This window comes from Atractosteus spatula, chromosome 1 (assembly GCF_055471065.1).
Source record: "Atractosteus spatula isolate fAtrSpa1 chromosome 1, fAtrSpa1.hap1, whole genome shotgun sequence".
NCBI lineage: Eukaryota > Metazoa > Chordata > Actinopteri > Semionotiformes > Lepisosteidae > Atractosteus > Atractosteus spatula.
In genome coordinates, this window is record NC_142706.1 from 60908402 (window position 1) to 60927317 (window position 18916).

An 18916-nucleotide genomic window follows, 5' to 3' on the forward strand; every position below is an offset into this window, starting at 1 on the left:
TTCAACACTGCTGCTGGATAATTTGAGTACCTACAAGGAGTCGCTCTCATTATTCCATTATTAACAACTATAAATGCAATAACCTTGGTGGGTATCATACCTGAATATGAAGTCTACGGTATTCTTACTTTTCATTTTTTGTGTTTTAAATTCAGAGTATTTTGGGGGAGTAATTACTCTTTTAGATCTGAATTGTCCCTTTTGTTATTGAAACACTTGTATATTTGGTTCATGGAAAGTCCGGTAATTTACTTGCAAGACTTACTTTTGGATCTCGTGATGTTTTGTATATTTTACTGTCTTCTTCGTCTTCCCCCTTGTGCTCAGAGGTTAGAGATATAAACTAGCACCTGGCTAAGTCTGTTTGAGGCACAGCTTGTGTCCAGAATGTGCAGAATAACCGCGCCCAATAAATAACAACAAGTTAAAACACTCTGTTCTCTGAGTATTCATCAGACACGACCCCACAGAAAGAACAGGTCCCCTGTCGTTCGTTGCTCAGGTCCAAGATGGAGGCCTGACAGGAAGACGTCAGCCATTCCCAATAGATTTTTGTGATTTTCCTTTCACTGCCTGATTTTCTCCAAGGAATTGAGCCTCTCTGCAAGCCGCATCACGCAGCTCCCCAACTATTAAACCTCCGGTTTTGTTCCTGAATCTAACCGTGTCGGAGTAGGCCTTCTGGGGAGAGCATGATAAGCCATTTTGGTCTCGGCTTCAGTAACAGTTAACCTAATAAACAGGAGAAAAAAATGTTGCCAACAGGCGCAATTCCATTCTTATCCCAACAAAAGACAAGCAGTTCAGTCAGCTGGGTTTTTTTCCGATTCACACAACAATACCGACTGAAATACTGTCGTTTTATAATATTTGTATAAAATGACATCTTTAAAGTCAGTCATGTGTTACACAAAATGGAGTGGGGAACTGGTTTTTGGATGATAAATAACAAAAGAAGAAAGATCCCTGATGCAGGTGAGGGCACAGAATGATGTGACTTCAGACTTTACGGTGAAACAGGCCCCATTCACCTGTAAGGCTGTGTCGGTCTGCTATGCTGTACAGCAGCTGAGGTGCCTGGAACACAGAGGTGGACTTGAACACACCTGGAGGCAGAGCCTCCTCTGTGTTAACCCTCTGCATGTGATGTCTGGTGCTTTTAAATGACGCTGTCCCAGGGTATGTTCCTGATCTAGGAGGTATGTAACAAATGTTAATTGTTCATTCTAAATTGAAAAGACAAATAAACCTTCTCATTGTAGGAGAACGGAAGAGAACTTTCTTTTGTTTGTTTTTTTTTTAAATGAAAAGAGCTGTTTTATAAAGAAGTGCATTGCTACCACCAAGGAAAAAAAATATTTTGTGTGTTATCTTGTAATTATGACCAAGTCTTGTTATTAGGAGACAGTACATTATCTCGTACTTTACGTGATAATCAGATGATAGCACAATTGCGATAACTTCAGTTATAAGCAGTAGAAGTCATACAGAAGCAAGGTACAATATTTCTTGTTTAAGTATACATGCGAATGTCTGCATGCTTTTTCTAAATGTGTTCACATTAACTTGAACTTGAACTTTATTGCCATATGTAACTGGTACAATGGAATTCTTTCTTACAGAAAGTCTCTTGATTGTTAAAACAAGTGTAAAAACACAAAGTGCAGACAGTGCATCAAGACAATATACAAACAAACAGTAGACAGTGTACAAGTAAACAAGTAAACAGTTTGAATGTAAACAATACAGATGTGTAAACAATGACTGGAGATGTGCAATAAATAAGAACTCATAATGAGGTAGGGTATATTAGGGTATACATTAGGGTATAAAGTGTAACATTTTGATTATGAATAAACCCCAGTCGAAAGTTAGTTCTTGAGCATTCTGTGGCATTGGACACCCCACAGTTCCAGCTGAGCTATCGGTAGCTCCTAGGTGCTGCCATTGCACAATGTAACAGATTGTTCATACACTCACATGATCACTGGCATCTCTTGACTATGAGATAATTGACTTCCTCATCATTACTGGATGCCACAGGAACTGTTTTGTTTTTCCTTGATGGAAACAATTCACCTCTGTATTTTAACAGTAGATGGGAAAAGGTGAAAGGTAGCAGTAGCAAGGCGGAAGACACAGAGGGCCGCAGTGTAATGCAGGTTGGGACAGGATGGTAAATGGAACCCAGAGAGCTTGTCGAGTAGCACCCGTTAGAAACCGTGAGAGGATTAGGTACAGGTACAGGCGCAGACAGGGGCTGGGCTCAAGTCTCCACAGTCAGCTCCCTCCACCATGACCTGAAGACACTGACAGCGGCGGATGGCTTAAACCGCAGGGCAGAATCCTGACCAGGTCTAGTGTAAGTGTTCACATGACTCCTATCCTGGAGTCCTTGCACTGGCTTCCTGTCAAATTCCTTGTAGACTTTAAAATCCTCATGCTCACCTATAAGGCTCTGCATGGCTTGGCACCTCAGTACCTGTCTGAACTATTATCACCCTACTCCCCACCTCACAACCTTCGCTCTTCTAATTCTGCTCTCCTTACTGTCCCCCAAGCCCATCTAGATTCTATGGGTGACAGGGCCTTCTCCTGTTATGCCCCCAAGCTCTGGAACTCTCTGCCCAAGGATATCAGAGAGTTACCTTCTCTAAACTCCTTCAAATCCAGATTCAATACCCTCTTCTTCAGAAAAGCCTTAACTTAACTTAGCCTTAACCGCAGTGGAGGGCTTGCTTTGACTCGGGCCTGGCAGTAATAGTACAGACCAGGTTTTAAAAAAAGAACTGAGAAAAGAGAGCCCTGTCCGTCTGTAATATTTTCTCTTTGACACCCAGTGGGAAAGAGGGATAGTGTTCTGTGCCATCTGGCTAGGCTAGTTTATATTGGTCAAGCTGGATGGCTTCTGCAGCTCTCCTAAACTGGTCCCTCCGGGTGATAAGTACTGGGAGCAAACAGGTGAGGAATTACTGCTGAGCCTCGGCGTGACGCTTGGTGAGCTGTGGTCATCATGTAGTGTGAGACCCTGCCCATGGAGAGTCTGTCCAGTCTTGTCCTTGGCTTGGTGAGCTGTGGTCATCATGTAGTGTGAGACCGTGCCCATGGAGAGTCTGTCCAGTCTTGTCCTTGGCTTGGTGAGCTGTGGTCATCATGTAGTGTGAGACCGTGCCCATGGAGAGTCTGTCCAGTCTTGTTCTTGGCTTGTAGAGCTGTGGTCATCATGTAGTGTGAGACCCTGCCCATGGAGAGTCTGTCCAGTCTTGTTGGCTAGTTTTCCTCTTGGTCCAGCCTTCTGCAGAGCAGCTTAGTGCAGCCTGGAGTGCAGCAGCTGACTCTGCTCATCTCCCAGTGCTGGCTTGTTAGGAACTTGTCTGTTGGCTGACTAGTGGACAAACAGCAGCTGCTGACCAAGAGAATCTCGAATTAGCCAAGGAGGCGGGGGGGGGGGGGGCAGCACTGGTTCCTCTCAAGAAAGTTCCTCTTCAGTATTTGTCATGCCCTACAGAGGGGGAAGGTGTGTGTGGCATGTAACCCCCTTGGAGACATGTGGAGTTTTCAGTGTGCAGTAACCGTCTTGTGATTGTTTACTGTGTTGTGTGTGTATGTGTGTCAGGGAGTAGCTGATAAAATTCACGAAAGCAGAGAAATTTGATGCAGCACTGGCTGACACTGAAGCGATGATTCAGATGGAACCGAGGTGCTGCAGGGGTGGTGTGTGTGTGTGTGAGGGGGTGTTAATTTGCTTTCCTGTTTTGTTTCTTCCTCCAGCTTGCCTGAATAGCACTAGCCAGCCTGGGTTTTGTTTCCAAAAAGCACTGAGTTTCCTTTACCTTAGAATGTGCCAATGACCTACTTTACTGCGAGCCAGTTACTTCACAATCCTGGCGTTGCAAAGGGAGGTTTTGATTCTCTCTATGCAAATTCAGTTATATATTAATTGCATTATTTTATTTAGTCTTTTATCTTCCCCCCTCCCTTTCTCCGCAGAAATGTTCCTTCTTTCGTGGCAGGATTTCTTCTCTCAGACCAGTTTTTCCATATGGAGTTTCTGGAGGGGAGGTTGTATTTTCATGGTGAGGCTCCATAGGAGGCTCTGCCTGCTGGCGAGCTTGAATCTGCTGTTGTGTGGAGCGACTGGTGAAAGAAGGCCGAAGCTCGGAGCCTTGCAGAAGGCCGACGGCCCGCTCTTGTTTTTCCAGGTTTAGCTGGGGCTGGATTTTGGTTGCCTGAGCTGAGACCAGGTAGGGTCAGTGACAAGAAATAAGACGCGTGTGTGCGTGTGTGCGTGTGTGTGTGTGTCTGTGTGTGCCCTGTGATGAGGGTGTATCTTGTCTTGCACCTTTTGCTTGCTGGGATAGGCTCCAGCTCCCCCTGTACTGGATAAAATGGGTGAACGGACAAGGAGTTCGTTGAGAGAACAGGATGCCTCTAATTGACGGAAATGTAGTTAGTGTGGGATTGTGAATAAAGAAAGAACATACTCTTGAAATTGGAAGACCTTATGCTCTTCTCCCCGAGGTGCTGCACTGTAGCCTGATGACATCGCATTGCTGGAGCTCAGTAAGGCTGGGCCTGGTCAGTCCTGGGATGGGAGACCTCTGGGGAAGTGAAGTGTTGGGGCCACAGACTGGCAACCAGGGACTTAGTGCTGTAGGAGGTGCCATCTTTTGGATATGATGTTAAACAGAGGTAATGACACCTTGGTCATTAGGGATCCCATGGCCCTGTTCAAGGAGCAGGGTGGTAAACAACTCGAACATACAAATGGTTATGAACTGCCAGATGGGCCAAATAGCCTCCTTATTTGTAAATGTTTGGCTGCTGCTGCAGAATGGCTGCTGTATGGAATCCAGCTGGTCTTTGAAACTTTCTGTTTTCCTATTCCCAGTCCTTCCATTACTCATAGCCGGTTCATCCTGTAGAGCTGGGGCCTCAAACCCTTGACCAGAGAACATGCAGACTCCACACAGAAGGCACTGCCGCTCTGTAGTTGAACCAAGGACCCAAGAGCTGTGAGGCAGCAGCAGTTGCCAGGCCATTGTGCCACACCAATTCAGCCTGTAGTACAGTATTAAATTAGGTTTTATTTCAAAGGCATTTTTCAAAGAATTCAAAGCACTGTACAGTAGTGCCACCTTCATCAAATCAGAAAAAATAAACATGTGGCAAGTTTGTTGTAGCTCTTTGGTGGGTCTACACTGGAGACTTGTAGTCAAGCACAGTCTTACCCTGATAGTGGACTGCTGTTATCCTGCAGGAGTTGGTCAGTCCTATAGACAACAATCCCACCCATTTGTCTGCTCAGAGCAGACATGGCCTGGAAGGAAAGAGTTACGGTTCAAGTAAGAAAAAAGGAAAAACAGTTCCCTGGAACATGTTTAACTGGAAACATTTGGATGCGGGGCAAAAAAGTGTTGGAAACTCTTCCCTGGGCCTACTCTGAATTTGAACAGAATTTTCGGAGTGCGGTATTTGCTCAGCGTCGATGATTAATCTCAGTGCTGCAGCGCGGCATGCTCGCTGGGTCTCTCAGTTAGCAGGGTGGATTGCAGCTGTCAGAGGTCCTTCTGCTTCACAGCCGAGCCTGAGGGAAGGCACTGGAAAAGTTAAGAGGTAGCCCAGGTCTAGAAAGTGGAAAACAAATACTTCAGTTCAAGCTTTATTGTGCTCTGGGGGACATTTCCTTTACAGCACGGTCCAGGACAACAATAACAACAAGGAAGGCAAACATTACCAACAGAGAAGACAGTACAGTGCTGTGACAGGAGATTAGAGAGTTACTTTGCATTGTTTGAGAGTGATTATTGCAGTGGGAATGAAAGACTTCCTGAGCCTGTTACTGTACGTTTACACCTGCAGACACAGAGGCGTCTCCCAGGTGGGAGCAGTGGGAATTCACAACGGAGGGGGTGAGACACGCGCTCCATAATGCTCTCAGCCTCTTTACGACCTTTTGTTTGTAGAGGATATTTAGGTTGATTTGATTGGCCCCCAGTTATTTCACTGCTTGCTTTCATTGGATTTTCCCAGGCCTTTAAAAATAACGACACTGGTGTTGCCGGCAAACGAAACAGCACGTTACGACACTTTCAACAGATGACTTCTAGGAAAGTGTTAAAATATTCTATCTTGAAATAGCTGAGTTTCCTCAGAAAAAACGTCTGTGTTGGCCTTTTTTATAAATGCTGTCACAACATTTGTCCTGTCTTAGGTTTTTCTGTATCACCTGTCCCAGGTGCTTGAAGCATTATGTAGTTACTGACAATGTCTACAGGCTGACTGTTAAGTGCAGCCAACAGGTTGGAGGTGTGTTGCATTTTTCCTTAAATCAGTGACTAGTTCCTTTGTTTTCAAGGCATTTAACTTCAAAGAGAACTCATCATTTGGAATGGGCCCATGATGATTTTCTGGGTGCTTTAATAAGATGGCCAGGGCTGTGTCATCAGTATATTGAATGAGATGTCTCTCTGTATGTTCACTCTTAATATCGTTAGTGTACGAAATGTACAGCAGGGGGAACATCACACAGGCCCAGTGCAGTGTAGCGAATGTCAGATAACCATTTCCCCCATCTGTCCTCCTGAGCCCTGTTTGTTAAGAAGTTTAGGACCCATTTCATCACGTTACTCTTTAAACTGCAGCTCTTCAAGAGCGTCTGTGCAGGTTATGAAAATAATGATTTTCATCCTCGTTAAACGCGCTCTTGGGGCTGAAGCAGGTGGCCTGGGAGGTACTGCTGCCACTTCGCGGCTCCAGGGTCCTGGGTTCGATCCCAGATGTGGAGTTGGCATGCTCTTCCCTGTGTCCTTGAGGACTCTGTGCCAGGGGCTGCGATTTCGTGCAGGTTCGGTGTGTGCCGCCTCCAGCTTTCCCCTTGAAGGGGGGCTCGTTGCCAGTGTGACCATGTGACTAAAACAGCCGAAGGGTCCTGATGGGCCGAGTGGCCCTCTGTTGTGTGTAGCCGTTCGGTGGTATTTGCAGGACGGGTTAAAGTGGAGTTAAGGGTCTGCTGGACTGTGGGGCAGCCTCTGGAAAACTCCTGCCAGCGTGTGAGTCTGCTGCCTGAGCCCGGGGCCCCTGGCGGCTCTCTGCCTTGCTTGGGTCAGCTGGGATTTTCACAGCATGTGCCACCCTGGCACTGGAACCCTGCCCAGCGGTCTGTCTGCCCTCGCTCGCCTTTTCGATCCTTATCTCTATCCCTCCTGCCCTCTCCAAGGCCGAGCTCCTCCCTCTGCTTTACCGTTTCATCTCCCTAAAGCTGGCAGTCTTTGCATTGTCTCTGTGCAACCTGCTCGCAGTTCTTTCTTTTCTCCCATGTGTCTGTGCCCTCCTTTCCTCCTTCCTCCTGTGTGCCCGCTGCCCGCTCAGGATCTGCCCTCCTCATCCTCTTGCGTGCTCCTTCGGTGACTCTGTCTGTGGGGCAGGCACCGGGTGAGAGTCTGGGGCTTGTGGATTCAGCACAGCGTCATGCAGGACACGTGGGGCCCCGGAGCACTCCAGAGAACAGCCGAACACTTTTAAAAGTCTCTGAAGGGGTGAGGGAAGAAGGGACGCAGCTGGGAGTTGGGGTGGTCATCAGCTGTTTGGCAAGAAAGCGAACCAAATCTACAAACTTTTAAAGGGGAACCTCAGTCCCAATTTTTCAGACCCGTTATTAAATCTCGGTAAGAAAATGAATAAATTTACGCTATAGAAAAAAATGATTGATTTCGAATTAAGCACAAAATCGTGAACTTTGTGAAAGTACTGTAAGTCGCCAATTTGTTACAAACTATTATCCACAAATTGAGACGTGACGTGGCCCTTCCCGCTCACTAGTTACTGTAATGAGTAATATAATGTGATGTACGAGCGAATAAGTACAGGTTGTGCAGCAGATATTTCACCGCAGAAATGTTCCAATGTGATCTGCATGCAGAGTTGGCAGGTTACTGGAAATGTTGTCGCCTTGTTCTGAATCGCAGAACATGGGACTGCACATACCTGTACATTTAAGCTATTTTGTGATTTAAAATGGAGGTTCTACAAGTTCCTGTGTACATCTTACTTTTATTGGAGTTTGAAATGCACTCATTCTTTCTAACCCCAAAATATGAAAATAGCGCTGCAGTTCCCCTTTAAGTTCTCACCGAAACAACTGCTTTGAAACCATTTCCACATGTAATCCCCAACCCACGGGTGTAGAGGAGGACATCTGAGCTTTTTTTGGATTTGCTTCAGACTGCTTCTAATCTTTCACCAGCTTCATTGGGGATCCCTGTCTGTTGGGGTTCAACTGCTAAAAAAACATCTGCACTTTTCAAGGGGTCCTCTACTTTATTCCCAATCCTTCCATCACTCATAGCTGCTTTCATGCTACTCTACTAAGCTTCTGGTTCAATACAAAGGGAGCAGCTTCAAGATGCTGTTGGAAGAGGGGTGCCTCTGCCAGAACCGGAATCCGGGCTGGTGCTGGCTCCGATATCACTCTTGGTTGTGCTGTGCGTAAGTGGAACTGGCTGGTCCCCTGGGTCTCTGTGTGCCTCCATCCCTGTAGCTCAGTGGGCCACACTCCAATGCTTCAAAACAGGAAATATGCCAGGGGAGATGCGAGCAAATTTACTGCTTTTTACCAAGAGAGTGCTTGCTTGCCTTTCCCGAATGGGTTTCGGAACTGTTGCAGTCAGTTTCCGCCACTCCCGGAAGTCCAGGGAGAGGAGAGCTCAGACAGGATCAGCACCAGCGCAGACAGGAGAGCGCCGCTGCTCAGCTCAGGCCACTCCCTGCCCAGGCCTGCAGACTGCAGGTGCGGCGGGGCTCTGCTTCCGGGAGCTCTCGGAGCCAGCCTGCAGCTCGCCCGCTTCTGGGAAGCGAGACCCGTGAAGAGGAAATCGTGTCTTGCCAAGCGAGGGAAAAAAAACCCCCACACACACACTTTCAAAAACCGTCACTTAAATAAGAAGCAAAACAGCCGTCCGTCCTTCAAGCTGCGCAGGCAAGCAAGAGGTGGAAAAAAATAATTTGTTACACAGTGGAACATTTTCATTAGCTCTTGACAGCAGTTAAATCAGATTTCGAATCTGTGCGGACCCCCGAAGCTGGAGGATAAATGTCCTCCTTTATACCAAGGAGCAGAGCGTGGCAGGGAATTAAAATTTAAGGTCATTATATAACCACAACAATGACCCCAGGGGAGGAAGGAGAAGGAGGCGGGGCGGTGTGGCCCGTCTGCTAGCCAGGACCAGATGCAGGAGGCCCTGATGGCCATGCCGAGATGAGATATTAACCCTGTTCTGGTCCGGTGGGCTCATTCCCTGCTCCAGTAATCCCCGTCTTTGTCAGCTCAAACACTACTATTGCTCTCTGGGTCCTGGCCAGAAGAATAGAGAGAGGCTTTATTGAGAAAAGAGATTGCTTTTGGAATGGATATTACTTTTGTCGGGGTTTCAGAACTATTGAACTATTGCTCTTGTTCTGTATGCTGTTTCCTCCCTGTCCTCCTGTCCATATGTATTTAGCGGGATAATTACAATCCAGGCCTTTATAGCTGACAATGCGCAGTTGTTTTAGTAGTGCTCCAAAGTCACAATCTCTCGCACATGGCTTTGGGGCCCAGTTTCTCCCAGGGTGCCCATCATGACACATGATAAGATCCTGGCTAATGTACTTGATGTGAGACTCGAGATACAATTTTAATTAATGAAAAATAATGAAATTATAATTGTTTCCATTCTTTTTAATTTAGAGAACAAAACAAAAACAATTTTACATATAAACCACCATTATTCAGCCTTACTTTTACAGTATGCTTTCGACTATACGTCACAACCAAAAATGGTCTATTCCTGTTTGTTTCCCTAGTATTTTGCAATTATATAACTTTTCAACAAAACTATATACATCCAAAATGAGGAAGATGTATATATTTATGAATATGAAGAGGAAGGAGATTATATGAATGTACCTTATTGAAACGATGATTTCTAAGGTTGTAGAAAGTGAATGACATAAATGCAGTTGGCCCATGAGAAGGGCCATAAATGCAATTTTTCCCACTAAGCTGCCTGAAGCTTTGACTTCCAGTCTCTTGATTGTAAGTCATGATCAATGCGCCCCACCAGTAGCGAGCAGTGTTTCGCCAGAGTGGAGCCAGCACCCCTAGATCAATTGATTTAGCACTGCTTGGTTCTTGTTGATACCACAGGATCAATCCAGTGACTGCAAGCCGTGCTGGAGGAGCACTGTGCGTATTACCGAGGAAAGGTAGCGAGACGACCTTACCAAGGCTCTCCCCAGCGTTTATTATCACCATTAAGTGATCAGCGAGTTCATTAGAATAATACAATTATCATGATTAGCCACACTAATAGGTTTTCAGGATGTAATTTACTGTATTCTGTGATGCATGAAACGTTCCCCCTCGTACCCTCTGTGCAGACGGCTTTGCCCACTGCGCTTTGTGTCTTAATAACCTGCTTCAGCTGCACTGCTAGGCAAGGGTGAAATTAAAAGGCTGGATATGGCACAAATTTGAAGGGAAAAAGTGAAACTGTAAATCTGAGGGTTGTGAAAGTATTATAATTTTCTCTGTACAGTTTTGAGATCTTAGTTTAAGTGGCAGTGAAATAATGGGAACGCAAAAATAGCTGAACCTGTAAAGCCTGTTTCAGCGGGCGGATGAGCAGAGACTTGCTTTATGATCACTGAGAAGCTGGCTGTTGGTTTGGACGTACTGTGGTTTGAAGTCAGCACCGACCCACTGGAGATCAAAGTGATCTTCTGCACTTATCAGTAGTGCAGAGCACAGGACTTGTGTTCTGTATTACTAACTGCTAACTTATCTGCGTGACGGTTTTATCCGAAGCATCTTAAATGTGAACCCTCCTGTGCAGCCAGGTATGTTGCTGGTGCCGTTCGGGTGATGTGTCTCGCTCGAGGGAAAGAGAGCAGTGTATTATCTGGGATTTGATCCCACGGCCTTCAAGCGAGTCCAAAGCCCACAGCATTCCTCCACAGTTCCAGCCCCCCGTACTAACAGTCAGCACTGCAGATGGCTTGTTCCTTCTGCCGGTACGCGTTGATGCTCAGTGCTTGGGTCAGGAACAGCCTCCAGCAAACACAGTTCCACCTCTTACCAGCTGTCACTGTCATGTTACTCCTGGCCATTGGCTACCCAGCAGGTTTTGAATCATGTTCATAAGAACATAAAAAAAGAAAGGTAAGAAGCTAGAGGGGGCTGTCTGACTCTTCTGCCTCTTTGCTCGGCAGTGGGTGACCAATTTGACAAGTCGGCATCAGTTTGTTCCAGATCCCCCACACTTCGTTTCCACTCAATTTCCTCTTGTGTGCCATGGTTCGTGTTTCACTGTGGATCCCGAAGAAGTCCACTGGGGTGACTCGATCAATTCTCAACCTCTGAGATTTTGGACCACTTCCAAAGTCAAGATCAGGAAGACTCTTGTACCTCTGCTCTGTGATGGCTGACATGGCAGCCCAGTTCTTTCTAATTGTGGCCTGCTCACATTTGCTGTGCTTAGGAGATTGGCACTTACTGTACAATAAGGTTATTGTCCAGGACAGTGCAAACCCCTTCTTGTGCAGTTTTTAAAGCTGTGATAGTTACCTGTATAATCTACGTGCAGACAGTGCATTCAGGGAATAATCCCGGGGGAAGGAGTCTGTTTTTTTCCTTAAAAGCCTGTTTATAATTTGCTTGTGTTTATTGTAAATACACGAGCTTCCCGTGAATCTGTGAAGAGCCTTGTACTGAGTCATTTTTCAGCAGCTTGTCTGTTTATGTGGTTGTGAAACCGATGCGGTCGCAGATTCCGGACAGTCCAGTCACCGGAGTTTGCTTTGATGGCTTGGCGTTGAGACAGGACGCTCTCCAAGAAGCAGGCTTCTCTCTCTGCTGCCCTGCCTGCTCTGTTTTTCCGATTGCCCTAACCCCTTCCCAGTGCTGAGTCGTGCTAGGCGTGTTCAGACGCACCCCGGGCTGCAAGAGGAGGCTATTTTCGGCTCCGTCAGTCTCCCAGGAGCACAGGGGTGTGTGTGTGCAATTGCCAGGGCAGCCATTCCTCTCCAGGCCAGCCCCGTGCATGGGATTTGGTGACAGCGCAGGAAGGAATAGGCTGCCATGTGTCTCAATGAGCCGACACTAATGGAGAGACAATGATTTCCTGAAAACCAGAAGGGGTCACGAGGGCAGTGGAAATGTGCTGCTGCCTTTCCCCCAGCACACGAAACGGTCTTTGTTTCGCTGCAGTCTTGTTCGAGCTCGCTTGTGCACCTTTTGTGCCGTGTTTTGTAGTGTTCTGCTCCCTGTTTCGGGAGCGCCGTGTAGGCAGTCCGCTGCTACCTGCTCTGGGACTCTTGTGTGTGCCACCTGGCCTCCACACGGGCCGTGTTTTCAATTAGCAGCAGTGCAGATTGGGGATTGCTGAAGTGCTTGTGAGGCGTGAGAGGATTGGGTTATTGTTCTTCCTGTCTCTGGGCCAGTAAGTGATGTCGCCCCGGGGGGGGGGGGGGGGTGGGTGCAGGACTCTCCTTGGGCAGGTGCTGCCTGCCATGCGGCTGTGGAAAGTGGTGGGAAGATCACTGGATTTGCTGGGACAGGTGTCTGGGCTCCCCCACACCCCCAGATGGCTCTCTTTGCAGGCCTGCCAGGGCAGGGATACAAACACCAAGCTGATCCAGGTAGGTTGAACGGGAGAACGGGATCCCATTGGAGCCTGGTCATGGGGTACAGTCAGCCCCGTCAACAAACAGATGCCCCTTCTCACCTGGATTTCCCACATTGGGCACATTTATAACCCCACCAGTTGTGTGGAGAGTTACATATGGAAATAAGTACCTCTTACGTAAATGCACCTGTGTATGTTGTGAATTATATGTTACAAATAGCACATTTTCCCCTCCATTAGTGTGATGCTAATGGCACTTTAAAGGTGAAGAGTAACAGACGATACATTTGGGAAGCCCTGTGGCACTGATATGAATCAATGCAGAATCAGCAGAAGAGCAGACGCCTTTCTTCCCAGAAACCGCGGATGAACTGAAGGAACCCGAACCTCTGTCGTCATGAGATGCATCCGGTTCCAAATTCGTTTGCTTTGCCACTTTTCTGGGGGGGAAATGTCGCCGTTGCAGAAAATGCAGCCGGTTCATTTGCAGCGACGTGATTTGTAGTTCCAGCTTTGGTGTTCTTATTTTTCCTCTACACGATCCTCTTCTTCTCGTTTATTGGATGGTGTCTTCTGGCTGCTTTGCGCACCTCAAAAAAAAAAAAAAAAAAGAATAGCATTCAGTCCGCTGTCATGCTGGCTAGGACGGAGATCAGAAGGCACCCGTCCGTCACGCTAGAAATTAAAAGCTGGAATAACTGTCGCGTTGCCATCTACTGAAATAGTTTATCATGCCTGAGCTGTAGCCACGAAATTCACAGTACACGATCAAACCTGAATCAAAAATGACAGCTTAAAAGCTTCAGTGGGGGACAGGGTTAAGGTCGAGAGGCTTGAGTCTGGGTTATCGGTTGTCTGTTTGAAAGCCCAGGAGTACAGGCAGGCCCTTCAGTATGACCCGTGCAGCAGCGCAGTCCGCAGGCTCTGCTGCTCATTCATATTCCCCCAGGTACCAGCCCACCGCTGAGACACAGGAGAGCGGGCAGTTGTGCGGTCGGTCGGGCCAGTCTTTGATGTCGCCATGCGTTCGTTAATGGGACTTGACTGGCAGCGTGTTCTTTCTGTGCCTGCGGCAGAACAAATTTGTTTTCCTTTATGGCGGAGTCTTGTTCTTCTTTTTTCCGGGCGGTGGGCATGAGCTTGTCGAGAGCCCACTCCTGACAGGAACATTTTTAATTTTCTGTTTTATTTATTTAACCCTCCCCGCCCCATGCTCCATTGGAACAAATTAGACGGGATAAATCAAATGAGACTCCAGAGCCGGAAATAATATTGAGCCTAGATTAAATAAGTCCCAGCAGTTAGAGAGCTCTCAGTGATTTTGCGCCTGTACTATAGCAGCTTAGTGGAAGTAAGATTGTTTGGCAATTCGTTCCTGTAGTGAGAATGTCACTCATCCTTCTCGTGGATACTTACTGCCTGCTCGTTTGAGTTTGTTAATCAGCTTTAACGGCACACAGGCCTCCTTGTTTTCTGTGCTGCTTTTGTTTTTACACTTTAATGCTTCTTTAAAGCATCCTGTCTGAAACTGCAGAGACGGATAACTGTAATTATCATAACTGCATAACACAGTAAACCCCTCCCCACACACAAAAAGTGTCTAAAACACGAAGGTCTTTGTAAGAAAGCACAGAATCTAAATTGTACCTTGCTCCCCGGTCACAATTGTTGTGGTTCCAAATAAGAACTCCAAGCAGCTGTTAAGACCAGACATGCATTGTCAAGAGAACCTCCGTTGTCAGGTATTCTCGGCAAGCAAGAGAGAAAAGCGACCTTCTGAAAAATGCCATGTTTGTTTATGAATGGGGTTTGTGGCGCTTGTATAGGTTCTAAAAGCTGTGGGATTAGTCTTCTGGTGAGAACTCCTTTGTCCTCTCAGTCTGACCTGTGTGCTGAAGCCAGTGACAACGCCCCCTACTGGCTGTGAGCTACCATACAGCTCCCCCCCGAAATAAAAATTCATCTGTTTGGAGGACTGGAGGAGAAACTCCCTGCAGCGTTGATGTCGTTACTGCAAACTCAGTTCGGCGGTGATGAAAGGGGTGGGGTGGTGAGGCGGTTTTCGGAAGCTGCGGGGTCTGTCTCCCAGTCGTGTTTACCCGGTGATGGGGGCGTGGGTGGGGTTTTGGCAAGCCCGACAGTCGGCGCAGCTCCTGTTCCACCTGATCGTATCTCGGTGTAGAGATCCGTGCCAGTGGCAGAACAAGGTGGAGCGCCCTCCTCCAGATCGCTCAGATAGCGGCTGACTCACGCTGCTGCTAGCAGACAAGATCAAGGGCCGCATCCCCTCCCCCCCCCGCCTCAGGTGCCTCCGCAGAGCTCCACCCTGGCAGCCGTCTCGGCGGCTGGCTGGTACGGTTCTGCGCTGTGGCAGAGCCCGTGAGCTCCCGGTGGCTTTCGTGGTTTTGCCTGTGATTCTTCTTGTGCAAGACTCGCCGTGCACAGCAGCAGCGCCTGGCTGGGAGGTGCAGAAAAAGCCCCCAGCAGACCCTGAAACATGGGTGCATGTGATTCAGGGCTATAGTAAACTAAGGCAGTCCTGAAAAAGCACAGAGGATTTCCACACCTTTGCAGCCAGAATGTTTTGATGGTAATAAAAGCATGCACTGTTATTCTTCTCTGTATTTTTCTTTAAAAAAGTATTATTCATAACCAAAATTGCATGCCCCGTCTTCTGTTTCTTCATTGTGGGCAAAGGCCTTTATGCAGGCAGACCTCTGCAGAGAGTAAGCTCTGTCCCTGACTGTGTGATCCTTTGTGAAGGAGACTTGTCCTGGTCTGGTCAGGAAAGCACAAAACCAGGACTCATGTAGTTGCAGTCAGTTAAGGACAAGTCATCTAGGTCTCGTTCAGGACAGGCTGTGCCCTTCTGGAGAGGCTCAATGAGCGAGAGCAGCCGAGCACCTGCACTCGTCAAGTCTGGGTTATTGCTTGGATATAAAAGCAACGTGGGCATCACACAAGGCTTCTGAAGGCTACATCACAAATGACCGGTAATGCTCGGACTGGCAGTGATTGATGAGCTCGTTCTCGGCGCATGGCCGTTATGCTGCTTTTCCACGGCTTTGTTTGTTTTGCATTACAGGCAGAGGGGAGTGTTTTCTGCTGTCTTTTCTCCGAGCTCTAAACTAAACTTGTGTACTCTGAAAAACCACCGAAGTGTTTGGAAGTATTTCCTTTGAGCCCAAGTGAAAAATGAGACTTCTGAATTGTTTTTGTTTTTTTACTGCTTTGAAAAAACTCAAAAGTCTCATTTTTCCTCAGAGAACAAGCAGAGACCCGGTTCGTAGATTCCCCCTGTGTCTTAGATGATGGGCAGACTCGGAAGGACTGTGTTTCGCCACTCGAACGCCGGTGAATGGTTTTAAAGCCCCAGTGCCAGCATAGCTGAAAGGAGCAGGTGGGGGAGAGCAGTCTGCATCCTCTGCTCAGAGGGACCCCTCTCTCCTGCACCAGCCAGCAGGCAGAAGCGGTCAGGAGTGCAAGAGGCTGAGGCTGCAGCTGCTGGGCTGGGGGTCAGTACCTGGGGGAGGAGGTCAGGAGTATCCGAGGGGCAGCTGCAGGAGGGACCCAGCAAGACGAAAGAAGGAAGGGAGGAGAGGGGCCCAGCGCGTTTCTTATAGTGTGTTCGGGAGGTGAGGTCCTGGAGGATCACGAATTAGAGTAACACAGGTGAAGGAGACCTTGGTTACGGCCATTTCCAAAGACTAGAGAGGGGCGATGGGCAAGACGCTCTGCTGTCTGCGTGGATGTGGAAAAGGATGGACTTTGTAATTGGCTTCATCTTCTGCTCTGGACTTTGTGCTGACCCTAACTCTCAACTCCCAACCTGAGCTTTGTGCCTCTTTTTCCCGAATCAGTGGGAGCTGCTGCAGTTCCTGTCAAGAGAACAGGCATCCAATACACAACACAACAGAGCCTTCGCCCAGCTGACTGTAATATCTGTGGGCACGATGCTCTGAAGCAGGGAGTTCAGACAGAAGGCCTGGGGTCCGGAGTCTCTCTGACCACCGCAAAATCTTTTAGCAACCTTTAACCCACAGGCTTGTGCCTTTTGCGTCTGTGGCATCTGAAAATCTCCAGGAGCACTGTAACTTGGGAGAGGGCACATCTGTGTGCCCTCCCCTCCACGCCCCTAAGGTTTTACGGCAAGCCAGGGAAGAGATCTTTCGCTGGGTGTTTTGTACAGGCCAGGTCGAAAAGGACACGCCGAGTGGTGTGTAGTAGTGTAAGTTCTCAGTTCTTTAATGTCTGCTGCAGGACTTTAAGCTTTTCATCATCACAGGAATAGCATTTCTTGTTCAGAGATGTGCTACAGGGCAAGGCCAATCTCCCAGTAATTGATGGGATTTAATATCATGGCTTCATTCAGTAGCTTTGAATTCATTCTCCACTATTTTGGGTAATGGACTCTTTGCTGTTCAAACTGTTTTGTAGAGATGTGTTGGATTTAATAGAACAGTTACCTTGCAAATATTTGACTGCATTTTTAGACATGCTTTTGTAGGCTGTTGCAGGTTTGCCCTAGCTTTGCAGACAAAAAAAAACATGATAGTGATGCCAGATCTCGGTAAAATCACTTTTCTCTCGAGTCCAGGACATCGTCGGTCAGAACACGTTTGGCTCCCAGCTGGACGTCCTGCTCGGCGCTGCAGGCCGATTCCTTCCTGATCCGCTCGGCTCTGTCTTGCAGGTCCCCACAGCCGGGTGTCCAAGTGCCCTCCCAATGAGTACCAGTGCCTGGGCACGGAGCTGTGCATCCACCTCAGCAAGCTGTGCAATGGGGTCCACGACTGCTCCGACGGCTGGGACGAGGGGCCACACTGCCGAGGTAGGGCTGATGGGCGAGGGCGAGGGCGTGGGCATGGGTACAGACAAGGGCAAGGGCTGTTTCCAGCTTCATGCCAGATTTCTCCACCTGTGTGTGAGGAAAGAAATCATTCTTGTTTGGCTTGATTCGGGCACAGCTGTTTTGATTGCCAGTTTTATTTTGTCAGTGCACTGGTGGATTGGGGCACTTGTTTGTCGGTGTAGTAGTGGACTGGGGCACTGGTTTATTGGTGCACTGGTGGATTGGGGCAATGGTTTGTCGGTGCACTGGTGGACTGGGGCACTGGTTCATCGGCGCACTGGTGGACTGGGGCACTGGTTCGTCGGCGCACTGGTTCGTCGGCGCACTGGTGGACTGGGGCACTGGTTCGTCAGCGCACTGGTGGACTGGGGCACTGGTTCGTCAGCGCACTGGTTCGTCGGCGCACTGGTTCGTCGGCGCACTGGTTCGTCGGCGCACTGGTTCGTCGGCGCACTGGTGGACTGGGGCACTGGTTCGTCGGCGCACTGGTGGACTGGGGCACTGGTTCGTCGGCGCACTGGTGGACTGGGGCACTGGTTCGTCGGCGCACCGGTGGATTGGGGCACTGGTTCGTCGGTGCACCGGTGGATTGAGGAATTGGTTCGTTGGTGCAATGGTTTGTTGTTGCACTGGTAGATTGGGGCACTGTTTTTTTGGATTGGGGTACAGGGTTAAATGGTCCGTTACAAATTTGTTACCTGTATTTTAATTTCCAGTGAGTGGATGGGGGATTAACTATTAGAGACGGTTCTGGGTGACAAACCAGCTGAAAAAACCTGATCCTTTTGGTGTCTCAGGAGATTGTGAAGCTGTGAAACCTGCCAATTTGTAGAGGGCTTTCAGCCAAAGCACATTTAATTCATATCCCATAAACAATTATCGGTTTACACATCCCTTCTGATGTATTCATACCTGTGATGAAATAGGATCAAAAAACATCACAGAATGAGTTCCAGATTTAATGATATATCTTTCCTAAAGCAATTCTAAAAATGATTGTATTGTAAGTAGAATGGGCTTGCACAGAGTAAGGTCATATTTGTTATGATTGATTAAATTTCAGCAAACAAGAGTCACATGTTTTCACAACTCTCTCTATTTCTGTGAATTAAATTGAACAGAAACTAAGGTACTCTCTGGAACAATGTAGAGGCCTCAGAAGAGTTCCTGTTTCCCTGGGGTATAAAAGGAGGTGATACACAAGACGCGCATGTCATCATGGCTGAGGTCGAAGTACTCTCCAGAGACTGCATACAAATGATCACCGTCGTCCCCCAAAGCTGGTGTCCAGGGAATCTGCTCCTAGTTTCTATTATGTTTTTGAGTTGCCTTCTCTGGCGTTTTGAACATCAAAATCGAATCTCGGTCAAGTTCTTTTGCATTGTAGGTTAAAAAGATT

General features: G+C 47.8%; 1 protein-coding gene across 4 annotated transcripts in view; it reads left to right on the forward strand.

Moving 5' to 3' along the window:
• lrp1aa (low density lipoprotein receptor-related protein 1Aa) overlaps nt 1–18916 on the forward strand; it is a 181923-nt gene that overhangs the window by 36294 nt on the left and 126713 nt on the right. For all 4 annotated transcript variants that reach the window (XM_088914172.1, XM_088914177.1, XM_088914182.1 and 1 more), the window contains exon 3: nt 17359–17496. In XM_088914172.1, the coding sequence (XP_088770298.1) occupies nt 17359–17496 (138 nt within the window). The remainder of the gene's footprint in view (nt 1–17358; nt 17497–18916) is intronic.